This window comes from Bactrocera dorsalis, chromosome 4 (genome assembly GCF_023373825.1).
Source record: "Bactrocera dorsalis isolate Fly_Bdor chromosome 4, ASM2337382v1, whole genome shotgun sequence".
Lineage (NCBI taxonomy): Eukaryota > Metazoa > Arthropoda > Insecta > Diptera > Tephritidae > Bactrocera > Bactrocera dorsalis.
Genome location: NC_064306.1, coordinates 58,086,183 through 58,100,346, shown reverse-complemented (window position 1 = coordinate 58,100,346; position 14,164 = coordinate 58,086,183). Strand labels below are relative to the sequence as shown.

At 36.2% G+C, this 14,164-nt stretch overlaps 1 protein-coding gene across 2 annotated transcripts in view; it reads right to left on the bottom strand.

Annotated features, from left to right (window-relative positions):
* LOC105225703 (ras guanine nucleotide exchange factor glfB) overlaps positions 1–14,164 on the bottom strand; it is a 42,768-nt gene that overhangs the window by 2,889 nt on the left and 25,715 nt on the right. The window contains exons 2-5 of one of the 2 annotated variants that reach the window (XM_011204301.4): positions 10,917–12,219; positions 10,618–10,853; positions 2,752–2,791; positions 590–756 (exon numbers count right to left, since the gene is read on the bottom strand). In XM_011204301.4, coding sequence (XP_011202603.2) covers positions 590–756; positions 2,752–2,791; positions 10,618–10,853; positions 10,917–11,958 — 1,485 coding nt within the window. In that variant the 5' untranslated portion in view covers positions 11,959–12,219. Of the gene's footprint in view, positions 1–589; positions 757–2,664; positions 2,792–10,617; positions 10,854–10,916; positions 12,220–14,164 lie in introns of both variants that reach the window. The other variant, XM_011204298.4, reaches the window with a different exon arrangement.

Here is a 14,164-nt window from a genome sequence, read left to right as displayed (position 1 = left end):
TTGAATGTAGTTCCGGCCGATTATTGCGATCCTCCAACTTTTCGATACCATTTTTGTAGTATGATTTGCCTTTTGCTTCAAAATAGGCCTCAGTTTCGGCGATCATCTTTTCATTCGACGAAAATTTCTTCCCAGCAAACATTCTTTTGAGATCTGAGAACAGGAAATAGTCACTGGTTGCCAGTTCTGAAGAATACAGGCACCATAACCTTGCTTTGGGCTGGTTCATATATGCAGTCTATGTACTAACTAACGACCCGATAATTGTTCATTCGCCTTCTGAAACTTGGGGCTAACTAAGAATCCTATGAATTCTTGTAGCGCCATCAATGTATCAGGCCGGGGACTTTTCAATTGACCTTTAACTCTTTCAGATCCGAAAGTTTACACCATTTTGTGAGAGGAACTATTTACAAAGCACTTTTTATTGACGGAGGCAGGGATGAAAATCACGAAAGTATTTTGACTCAGCTGATTTAACTAAAACTCTCTGCGCTTAATCCAAAACAATAAACATTTTTTTCACTTTTCAACTCTTAAACCTAGATTTTTTTTTATATATAAAACAAGTTAATACGAAGCTACTCACCACTAAACCGCTCCAATATGGATTATATTGTATGGCTGTATTGGGTGCCAAACAGAATATCCAAATTGCTAGGAATGATATTAGTAGACCAACTATTATCTCCAGTATGAGCAACCAGCGGGCAAGATTCGGATATTTAAAACTCATTGGATTCGGATACTGAGTGGCTGTGTACAAAGAAGGGTCCATTATAGAAAATATATGCTGATACTATATAAACAAATATATTTATGTAAGTGTATATCTGATGCAAATAAATCCAGTATATAGTAAGTGATCTGTTGTGTGTGCTGTAAAAGTTTGTCGTCTACTAACCGCGCTCACTTGCTTGGGGACCTAATAGACCGACTGACTACAACAAAATCTGGTTATTTACATTAACACTAGATTGGTTAGGGTTAATTATTACGGGATTAAGTGCTTGAATATACATACATATGTCAGAAATGTATTGAACTTGACGTAAGAAGATTATCAAATGATAGTTGTTAGTTATTAAGACCGTTACGGAAATCAAATTAGTATATCATAGTAAAGTGGAAGGGCAATTACAACAAAAGCAAATGGACTTATAGATATGCGTTTTATGTTAGTTTGAACTCTATTATAGATTAGATTACACTTAATTGTTAGTGAGTCTAATAAGTTTCTTGTTGTCATACATATGTATGTATAGTATATATATTTGTGTAAAAGTACTTACTATATTGTAACTATATATGTAGGTGGGAACGGATTTAAACGCTGTTGTATAGGTTTCATATTAGGAACCAATAAGGTGCTTTTACGGTATAGTTATTGTACAATCGGCATTTCGTAATTGAAAAATTATATAATAATTACTATTAAAATCCAGGCTCAGGTCTTGTGCTATGTATTATCATATTAGATATAAATAAGGTACAAAAGCGGTAAAAAAAATGTGTAGCGGTATTTTTTTTTATTTTCAGCTTTTAGTAGTCCGCTTTAACGGCGGGTATAAATACGGTACAAATGCGGTACAAAAACGGTACATCCAAATTATGCAAACCATTTAATTTAAATGAATAAGGTACAAAAACGGTACACAAATTTTTTGTTTGGACTCCAGCTTTCAGCAGTCCGTTTAAAGAGTAAAAACAAAAGGGTACAAATGCGTTAAAAAAACGGTACAACTAAATTATGTTAAACATTGAATCTAAATTTTACATTCACGTTTTGAGTTATGCATTTTCATGTTGGGTATAAATAAGGTACAAAATACGGTACACAGACTATTAGCTGGATATTTGCTATTGATTCTCGACTTTGATTGGTCCATTTTTATGGCTGATACAAACACGATACAAAAAGAGTACAAAAATGGTACATCCAAATTAAGCTCACCATTTAATTTCGCATTATCTTATGGATACAAGTTTTGAGCTATGCATTTTCATATTGGGTAAAAATACGGTACAAAGGCGGTACACATATTTTTGGTTGGATATGCAAATATCATTATCGATTTCGACTTATAGCCTTTTATTGCCATATACGGTACAAATTCGGTACAAAAACGGTACAACAAATTTAGCCCTATTTTGCAGGACTGTGATTGTTGTTTTAGACTTTCAATACAATCGATACAAAAATCTCTAACAATCGATAATTATCGATAGCTTCCCATCTCTAGACACAACAAACTATTGCAATCGCTAATGTTAATTTATGTACAATATGTACATATGTATGTGAGAATGAAGTGCAATAATTACAGCTTAGCATTAAATGGTCCATTAGTAATAAAAGGATTAATAAGCAACATAGTATTAGGATTTATTTTCCAGCCGCAATTAAAGCTAACATGTTGTTTCTAAAGTCATGCGTATATAATTAGTTTTAAATAAGTAGACATACATATGTACATACCGGTTAACGCGCACGCTAAATCGTACTACAAAATATAGAATAAGTCAAATTAAACTAAGTAAAGTGCGCCGCAAATTGAAAGCCACATGTCAAAAGCTATTTTGCTAAGTGTTAGCATTTGAAATTTTTTTTCTAATTTGTTACTAAGTGTTACTTATAGACAGAACAAGCACCTTGCCACTTACCTGGATATGTTTTATTATTTACAACTAGCATGCGACTGTGCCTTAAACTATTTCTTGTTGGAGTATGTCGGCCGGCGATTTTACTACCTTTTATATTCTGCGGTACAGTGGTGGACATGTAGACGGCCTGAAATTAAGAAAGTGTCGGATTTGTTTATTGTTATATAATAAAATTCTACTATACATATTTTTAAGCATGAAATATCATAATAAATAGGGTGGGAAAGAATAAAGATCGGTCCTTAAAATTACCGAAAAGGTTTACATTTTATAACTGAAAAAAAAGAGAACTTATACCCAGTATCTACACACTTATTAAGATCACTCTTGAATATACCGAGACAGATGAATCACTTCGAAGAAAAAGTCATTGAAGAGAGAATCAGAAAAATGTTTCGGTAAATTGACTATTCTTAACTTGAAGGTTAGGGAATACCTTCGAACAAAATAGTATTCATTTTTTATGATAAAAGAGATGAGTTAATAGATAAAGGGTGATTTTTTAAGAGCTTGATAACTTTTTAAAAAAAAAAAAAACGCATAAAATTTGCAAAATCTCATCGGTTCTTTATTTGAAACGTTAGATTGGTTCATGACATTTACTTTTTGAAGATAATTTCATTTAAATGTTGACCGCGGCTGCGTCTTAGGTGGTCCATTCGGAAAGTCCAATTTTAGGCAACTTTTTCGAGCATTTCGGCCGGAATAGCCCGAATTTCTTCGGAAAATGTTGTCTTCCAAAGCTGGAATAGTTGCTGGCTTATTTCTGTAGACTTTAGACTTGACGTAGCCCCACAAAAAATAGTCTAAAGGCGTTAAATCGCATGATCTTGGTGGCCAACTTACGGGTCCATTTCTTGAGATGAATTGTTGTCCGAAGTTTTCCCTCAAAATGGCCATAGAATCGCGAGGTGTGTGGCATGTAGCGCCATCTTGTTGAAACCACATGTCAACCAAGTTCAGTTCTTCCATTTTTGGCAACAAAAAGTTTGTTAGCATCGAACGATAGCGATCGCCATTCACCGTAACGTTGCGTCCAACAGCATCTTTGAAAAAATACGGTCCAATGATTCCACCAGCGTACAAACCACACCAAACAGTGCTTTTTTCGGGATGCATGGGCAGTTCTTGAACGGCTTCTGGTTGCTCTTCACCCCAAATGCGGCAATTTTGCTTATTTACGTAGCCATTCAACCAGAAATGAGCCTCATCGCTGAACAAAATTTGTCGATAAAAAAGCGCGAAACACATTTCGAACCGAACACTGATTTTGGTAATAAAATTCAATGATTTGCAAGCGTTGCTCGTTAGTAAGTCTATTCATGATGAAATGTCAAAGCATACTGAGCATCTTTCTCTTTGACACCATGTCTGAAATCCCACGTGATCTGTCAAATACTAATGCATGAAAATCCTAACCTCAAAAAAAATCACCCGTTATATGATTAATAAGTTTTCTCATTTGACGATGTCATTCAAGTTATGGATGCTAGAGAACATCTCAGCTCTCTGAGCAAGGGAAACAAGCCAAAATTTTTCCCCCTATTAAAACTTTATTATTAATAGTAAATATCATAGCTCATTCTCAAATAATTTTTAAGTAGAAAAGGCAAAATCGCCTACTCTTAACTTATATACCTTAGTCACTATAATACATATATTATAAGAAGAAATGAAATAAATTTTAAATAATTGAATTTTTAATTTAACTTAATGCAGTTCAAATCTCAGTGATCTTAAAGAAAGGCTTCGTCAAAATATCCTAAATTTCAAATCAACGACCAAATATATTGACTGCATGAAAAACCGTTTGTCTTTCTCCGACTACTGTTAGAATGAACCCTGAAAGCCAAATAAAGTAGTGAACTCAAGTCCAATGATCAGGATTTAGTAGCACAGCGTGATTTCGAGAGTTAATTCGTTCCTCAGATCAATGGTATAGAGTGATTTCGAGAGTTCATTCACTCATTAATGTAATAAGATACGTGGCTTCAACGACAGTGATCACTGGAAGGCAGTTTAAGGCTTATTTATCGCATCGGTCATCTTTGTTGATAGAATTTTTTATAGAGTTCTACAAGAGATCCAGCAGTGAAATATTTGCCTCATATTCAACCTCTTTACGCTCAGATCGACTTTTAGTGATCGATGACTCTAAAGGATTGATTCTTTAGATGCCACATATAGTTTGGATGGTTTAAAGGTCGAAAAAGTAAAGTATGTTTGATCAGTTTGTGGATTCTTCAATTGACAGAGCTCAGCAATTCGCTTACAGATCAAAAGTATGATTACGAAAAGATTCTTCAGACGCCAATGAGGGGTTGAATGATTTAAATGTTGAATAAGGCAGGTACCTTTGATCAGTTTGTGGATTCACAGAGCTCAGTAGCTCTGTTACGGATCAAAAGTAAGATTCCAGAATTTCGAAAGTCTGAAGAATCAATACTGAAAGAGCTCAGATAATTGAAAAATAATTTTGTATTGTAGCTCAGTTGAAGTTCTTCGCCGAAAATTAAGTCAGATCGATTCAAGGTACGCGGCCTAAATATCTCGGAAACAACAAGTGTTCAGCCTGTCGAGGCTACCTAAACTAAGTGCGCCGTCTTTAAACACGTTTTTCTCGAAGCTGTGTGTTTGAAGTCAGTTGGCAAGATTTATCAAGAACAACTCAATCGATCTTCATGAAAATTTGCATAGGTCTTTCGAGATAAAATTCATAGAGACTTGGACGAAGGATTTTTTTTTCGATTACAACTATTTGAAAAAAAAAGATTCGCGAAAATATCACTGAAATTGACTGTTTTTGTAAAAATATCTGCAAAAAATCCAATTTTCAGTTTTATTTTTGTTCCTTCGTCCAAGTTCTACGTTAAGTTTTTAACTAAAACACGTATATTTTCACCTGAGATGATCTTGTAAGGCGATATTCTACCAACGCGGACGCTTTTTTCCGAGGGGTCACCGGAAATGGCATTGCAATGGCCGAGTTTGAAATATTTTATTCGAAAATTGCAGAATTTATTTACTAATTATGTATATTTGTAACGTTGAAAAATTGGAATAAAATATTTAGTTTTTTATATGAGAAAAAAAAATGTTGAAAAAGGCGGTTTTTTACCCAAGGAAAACCATGTTACCCCCTAAGTTCCATAGATACATTTTCGTAATAAATATCTTGAATTTTTTTGTTTCATTTTGGAACCAATTTCAAAAACACTCATAGCAAGCCATAACTGATGTTTTATATATCTTTAATTAACTAATTAAGTAATATTTTTTACTGTTAAAATAATTTTCAAATATTAACTTTTGTATATGTGTATATATATTAGTAAGCATAAATATTTTTATTATATTAACATAAAAATCAAGTACTTTTAATATAAAACTTATTAATAATTTAATGTCTACAATTCAAGTCTCCTGCGAACTCCTCTGTAATGCTGGCAATCTCGTCCACGGAATTTACACATTTCATGTTGCAGTCTCATTAGTGGATATCTACTTTTAGGCGTTTCAAAGTAAGATGTTGTTATTACCGAGGCCTTGCGTAACGGTAAATTGTCGAAACGTTCAAACTCACTTGTACTCGTTCGTAATGGTAAACTACGGAAATCTTCAAACGCACCCGTGCTTAATTCTAGTATTTGATCACGTTGTGTGGGAGGCTCAGCTATATAAATCTTTATGCGAAGCAAACGAAATCTCTGCAGAACGATTGATATTTGCACGTAAAAATTCACAATAAACGAGGCCAGCGAAATTTGTAGCAGAAAGTGAAAGAAAGCGCTTATTTTTTCCATTTTTGTTTAAATGGAATTCAGTTTGGTTGACGTTGAAAGCGCGGTTCAAATACTACTAATATTATTCTGAGAAAAGCAAGGACCTTTTATAGTAAGTTTTAGGATTTAAGTTGTTTACGAATTGTGACTGTTTAAAAATATATGTAATATTGTTATATACATACTATATGCATATGTATGCATGTGTGTATGTATTATTTGTTCATAAAGATAGCGGAGTTTTGTTTACAAACATTTTTCACCCGGCAATGTGTTATCGATTTGCCATTTTATTGTTATTGTCGCAGTTACGGGTATTTGTGTTGATGTTGTTGATTTGCACGTATGTGTTGTTATTGTTGTTCCACAGCTGATATTCACAGCTGTTAATGAGTTAGTTGACCTTGAAATCGGGTGTAAGATACGCGGCGTGATAACAGCGCTGACACAGAATACGCACAAAGGAACAATTTTTTGTTTGTGGCAAGAAATATGTACATGTCAAAACATGCGTATAGTTGTTGTTGCAGAAGTTTTCATTGAAGATAGCTTAGTGATATTATTGTACCACATTTCAATATACATATTTGTTTGTTATGAAAAATAACTCTGTAAAGTCGAAAACAACCTTTGGTTTGCTGAGGAAGGGAAAATCCCTGCTCTCCAGCTGCGGCATTTAGGACATTAACATATTATTTCAAATAATGACAAAGAAAAATGTTTTTCAATATTCAATAAATTAGACGAAAAAACTTAAAAAATAAAAACTAATAATCTACTAGGGCTACTTCTCTTTCTAATCACTTTTAATTCTACTTGCTGTTAACAGAGCGCCTTGAAGTGTGCAAGTTAACATTGCTAGAGCGATTTTTAAAATGATTTTCATCAAAACACAAATATTTTTAGAAAATTTAAAATCTTTTAATTAAATTTTTGTGATTAAAATCTAAGAATGTATTCGGTTATCTAAACCTATTTTAGACGAGATTTTTCGAGAAGTGTAATCCTCTATGAACTACCACTCAAATTAGTTTTTTTCTAAGTGGAAAATCATTGACAAAGACATGCCGTTCGTTGAAAAGAACGATCAAGAAGTTTTGAGCAACAAAAATATCCAATTTTTTACCTATTTTAATATATATGTACATATAAATCATATTTATTGACCCCTTATATCAGGAGAATATTTGTATGGTAAAACATTTTAGAAGCAGAGGTGAATCATTTACTTAGCCTGGCTAGTTTCGAGCGTACAAGTTCTCAAGGCTGTATCTCCAAAACTATTGTTCAGACCAAGTTAAAAATTCAGGACAATATTCTAGATGTGCTATAGAATTTAACAAGACAATAAAAAAAATCGACTTTTTGAAACTCCTAAACCCATGTAACCCCTTAATCGAACCGGACAAAACGCTTCGTATCAATCTTCAACATTCTCTATTCTATACTTAGATCACCAAAATTAATAACAAATCTTAATATTTTCATATTCATACTAATATCTAAATATATCTTATAAAATAATGTGAATATTTCTATTTTTAATAATAATTATTTAAATTGTACTTGTTAGCATAAATTATACTCAAGCATATAAAAATTAATGTTTTTATTCAATTAAAGTGTGAATAATGTGTGAATTTACTGAAATAGAATAATTTCGTGATTGAGTTAATATATTTTCTACAATTATTAATTCTTAATAATAACAATTTATAAATATAGTGTAGAGCACAATTATTTACTTTGATTTATGTATACACTGTGACATTAAAAGCGCACGGATCTTATAATTAAGTTCCCGGGGTAAATGATATTTAAAAAAAATTAATTACTACGCCAAATATATACGCGATCTGTCTACTAATATATTTACAGCAGCTGCTTAAGTCGGTACACCTCAGTAGTGCGCTGGGATTTTTACAATGGATTAAAATATCGAACAAAGAATTTTTATGAAATTTTTTATTTTTTACAAAATTTTTTGTGCCGGATTGTGATTAAGTTTTTCTCAAAAACGCAAGCCTACGAGTGTTACAAAGCCTTCAAAGGTGTTCGAGAGATCTTTGACCTCTTCAACTGATGAAAATATTACTAAAAGTGAAGGATATATAGTGCTTGAAAATAGTCAGGCAAATGTTAGAGAGACGGCTAGAGAACACTACATCACTCGCGAGTCCATTTGAATAATTTTGATAAATATTTTGGGTAAGAAGCCCGTTCTTGCTCATCTAGTCCCGAACAGGTCTCTTGTGTGTATACCATCGAGCCACGATTGTGATCTAATTTAAAGCCCAAGACGCAATAAATACCATGCATCAGCCACCGTATTCACCAGATTTGGCTCCGTGTGATTTTTTCTTATTCCTCAAACTGAAATTGACACTCCGTGGAACCTATTTTCAGTCAATCAAAGAGATAAAACAAAATTCACTGAAGGAGCTAAGGAACTGAAGGTCATCTCAAAGAGGGCAGTGTTTCGAAAACTGGAAAAATCGTTGGCATAAGTGTATGTATTACATCTTTGAAAATGACAAATAAATATTGATTAAGTATCATAATCCAGTAGAGAAAGCATACCCCTTAAATGTCTCAGCGTAGTCTATTATATTTAATTTATCTACTTAACTTTATTCATGATTATAATTTGAAGTAAATTTTTTTAGAAAGGAATTAAACTCAAAAATAGCTAGTGGATTTGCGGTGAATCGAAGACGCCTATGATACTATTAGAATTTACTAGTTAAGCGGATTGATTAAAGAAATAAATAGCTCCATATATACAAGAATAATTTTTAATTCTATGGTATATGTAAAAGTCCGACTTATGGTCCACAAAACTGCATAAAATTGGTCCAATCTTTTTATACGGCATGAAATTTAGGTATGGATGAATTGTTTGCTAGAAATTCCTCAGATGTCTCCATACTGCTTTACATTTGCTAAAGTATAAACTGACGAAGTTTTTTTGTGGAAGGAAATATTTTGATATGTTCTCAAATACACTATTCTGCAAAAATTGCAAAAAATCTAAAAAATCTAAGATCTGAACGTTGGTCAGTCAAAGACGGAACATTAGAGAAAGAACTGTTGATATGATCCTATATGATATTCCTTCAACCTACTAATGCAACTGACATCGATACAGAAAATATATACTTAGAATTCCGATAAGCATTGAAAAGTGAACTTAGCTTGGAGCGATGAACTCACTAGACTGCTTACGATTTACACTGGGTCAGAAGGACCTCGCGACTATACAGTTGATAGTAGTTGGCCAGTTGAGCTCACCTGAGACCCAACCATTCAGTACTGAACCGCAAGAAGCCAGCGAAGCTTCCACTTACCGTTACAAACGAGGTTAGATCACCGAAAGTACAGCCCTGGGCCGGATAAAATTCGAGTCAATTCCGGTAATGTGGAACAAGCTGTTGTGGGAATCCCACCTCTGCCCAGCTACGTTCTGGATACTGTGGCAGGTTAAATTCCTACTTATCTAGAACCGTTTCCGACATATCAAATATACATATGTCTAGCGCACAACGAGTCCCCGCATGACACTAATCACCTCTCTGCATGTCTAGCTAACCCCACACATCTGATACCCCTGGTTCGAACCCGTCGAATCAGCACGTTTCCTGGGCCTTGGTTGTCTTTGATGAAAACTTATCTGAACCTTACCATCCTAACGGGGAATAGATAACCTTTACAACAACAACAATAGCAGAGTCTTCAGCTAGTGTCTGGTTGGTTTGGTATCTGCAATATCGCAATGGTCAAATACGAAAACCATTCTAATCATGGAGTAACTTGCTGCAAGAGATAAGAAGTCCCTTCGCTGGTCTTGAGCGTACGGTCAATGAGCTCAAGGCTAATGTAGATATCTATAGTATTTATCAAGGCATACATTTTTAAATTTTCACCAAAGTTTAGAAATTTATTTTTGCTGTCAACGATAAACTTAATGAATAAGCCAGCGCAAAAGTTAACAGAAGACGACAGATGACAGAAATAGGAGTGTATTTAAGATTAGAACGTAAAGATTTCAAAAAGTCTCCAAAACTTAGCAAACTGCCGCTGTGAACTTACACCCTAAACTGAGCACCTAACCATAATTAGACACACTATAATATTATGCAGACCTACGGTTTCTTCGGTTTCTTTTACTCACTTGTGATGGCTGCGTAGTGTCAATATCATTTAGCGGTATTTGCTTGTAGGCTGCATGTGACGACGACAACGATACCTTGGCCGCATCCGATGGTGCTGATGGTGATGGCGACGGCGTGTTCGATTGCCTTGAGCTAGTTGAGAACGCAGCTGAGTTGGGTGTTGTAGACACGGCGCCATCGGTCTGAGTGGGCGGAGTTGTGGCCACCATTTTCGACGGCAACGCAACAGCGTCCACTGGTAATAATTAAATGACGATAAAAAGTTGAACATAAGATTTTATGGTACGCATTAACTCACCTGGTGGCTTCGGCGGCAACTCGGGTGGCGTCTCGACGTTATTGCGGAATATGGCGCTATTCTCCGGTATATTCTGATACTTGGGTTGGCTCTTTGGCGGCGGTGTGGGGGCTGTAGTCACGATTTGTACTTTTGGATATTGATTGTCGATAAGTAGGCGTGGCGCAGCGGCGACGGCTCTTTGCTGCAGCGGCCGAGATTCATTAGCACTGTACGTGTTGTTGTGTGGATGATCTTGAGCGTAACCGTTTAAGCCGAAAAATTTCGATTTAGCATCATTTAATGCGGCTTTCACCGCAGCTATACTCTGACTGGCTTCGTATAGTTCCGATTGCGAGTGTTGACTAAGCGGCCGCTGTGCCGGACTTGCATTCCTAGGCGCTGCCACCGTAGACGCTGCTGTCGTTGTTGACATGGCTGCTGGCGTTGCTGTGGCAATAGCTTTGATTGGCGCTGGAGCGGCAGCTAGTGCGGAAGCGGGCGCTGGAGTCGGAGCCGGGGCTGGCAATGTAATCGACGCGTTCGCTTGTATTAACCGCTGATTACTGTTGTTAGTGTAGTTGTTAGTACTGTTGTTGCTGTTCTGTGTTGGCAGCGTTGTGTTCGTTGGAAAATGTTGTGCCGTTGCTGTTGTTGTTGGTGCTTGGTCAGTGAAGTTTGACGCCACCGGTTGCGCGGCCGACTGCGGCACGTATTGCTGAGTCAAGCGCGGAAGCGTTTGTTGTTGTTGTTGCTGCTGCTGCTGCTGTTGGTTGTGTTGTTGTTGTGACTGCTGATTTGTTAGTTGCTGGTTGTTGTCATTAAACTTGAATGCAATATCGGCGTAAATGGGTGAGCTAGTTGCTCTATTCGCTGCGGTGGTTCCGCCCGTTGTTGCTGCTGCTGCTGCTGTTGCTCTGCGTGTTGGCAATGGCGATGCAGCTGGTGACGGCACTGTGTTGTTGCCTCTCTTCACGGCTTTCGGTGTGCTTGTGTGTATGCTGTTCGGCGTCGTTTTCAAATTGTCGTAGACACTCACCGGCCTGTCGTCATACACTTCCATAATGTCGCGACTGTATCGACTCGTATCGGCCCGTTTTGTCAGGTTCTCATTAAACTCCGTATGTTGTTTGTCTCTTCCTCTTCTCTCAGCTGTTAATTCATATGTGTATGTGTGTGTTCAGGTATGAATTTTATATGTAAGCTACTAATTAACTCAGCTCATTACCGCGCACTGAGCTATGAAGCCCAAAGCAATTGTCCGTACATATGTTTTTCTCACCAGTTGTATGTGTTTGTATAGGTGTGTGTGTCTGTGTTAACACTGAAATGGGAAATAACTCAAAGCTATTAAACTGATTATATTTTTTAGCGCAATATGAATTATAGCAAATATTATAATTGGTTTGTGAAAAGCACCGTAACATGTGGTCTCCAGCACGCTTGCTCACTCTCACACTCAGTGGTAAATAAAGTAGTAAATATATAGTTTTTATCGACAAATTCGTTGACTTAATAGCATGAGCCCAAATTATTTACGCTTCGATTGTGTAATTATAATTTATTAAACCATATAACTGTGACAAAATACCAACATTAGGGTGTTCCTTTTTTTTATAGAAAATAGCAGCAATGCTTTTTATATGAACCTGCATTTGGGGGATCCTCAGAACAAGTTTATAATCAAGTAAAAATCTCATGGAACTGTTAGACTTGAACTCCTAATTATCTGTAATTGTTTAGGTTAGGTAGGGTTAGATGCCTGATGCCTCAGCATAGCAGTGATTCCTTGTCTTAGACATCCCTTTCTGAAGCCAGACGAAAAAAAGACTGCAGTTGGTTATCAGCTAACGGCAAAACTGAACCCATCATAAATCGGCTCACGTACTTTATTTCTATTTCACCTCTGTATATGTCTAAAGCTGGCAATCGGTAAAATTAAAAATCCCGATCGCACAGTGACCAATTAGAACTCCTGTAACCACAGAAAGGTGAACTTTGCTGAAAGCCAAGAGTTCACTAGACCTCTAACCATTTACACTGAGTCGGAAGGACCCTGCGACTGCACAGCTGCTAATAGTTGACCAATACTTGCTGAGCTGGAACGCAACAGTTCACTAGTGAACCACAAGAAGCCAACGGAGCCCCTATCCGTTCCCGTTCCGCAGTTATTGAGACAGAAGTAACTGTCTTAGTAAGTTCAACAGCCTTATAGTTCTCTGCAATAAGAGACACCCAAACCAGTGCAATTATATAATAACTAGATACTACAGATAAGAGGTTCAGACAACTTTTCACTTGTCTTGAGATCATAGTCAACGAGCTCAAACCTAATATTGATGCCTTATTATCGGAATGGATAGTCACTACTGTAAAGGATGCAGCGTTTCGGAACAGTAGATCTACTGCTACCTTTATAGCAGACACCTTTGCTTGGAAGACGCTTAAGAAAGCCTACATTTAGGGATGTATAGTTTATAGATGATATGTCATGTGATCAAAACTGACTCGGACTGGTCCACTTAAATTCCCGAAACTGAACTGTCGAAAAAGTTGTACAAACAGTGCTTGAAAAACCATCGCTAGGAAGACACTGAAGTCGACAGAAGACCCACTATTGAGGATGTATAGATTATACAAAATATGACATGTGGTCAAAATTGACTCGGACTGGTCCACTTAAGCTGCCGAATCTGAACTTTCGAAAGAGTTAAAGAAACAGTGCTTGAAAAATGTCATGTGGGCATCAAAAATAATGGAAGAGGATCTTAACATCTCTTACGGATTGACTCAACACACTTTGGTTAATTTTATGGGTATGGAGTGTGTCTATGCCAGACTCGTACCAAAAGACCTGCATCTTTAGCAAAAACGACGACGAGTAGAGATCGCAAAAGAGCTGCTTGACAACGTAGTTGAATACCCTCCACTCATCAATCAAATCATTTTTGGTAACGAGACTTAGGTTTATAATTATGGCGTCGTTCTTATCTAACGAATGGTCAATCAATAAAAAATCAAGGGATGCCAATCGTTTTCTTTGATTATCGAGGTGTGCCTAACCATGAATTGGTTCCGTAGAGTCAAGCGGTCAATAAAGAATACTATTTGGCAGTTTTGGGGCGTCAACGTGAAACAATTCGTCGTAAACGACCGAAGTTGAGTGCAGAAAATTCATGGATTTTTCAACATGATAAAGCGTCATCACAATCTAGCACGCTTGTGACTAAATTTTTAGCCAAACAGGAAATGAAAGTCATCGCTCAGGC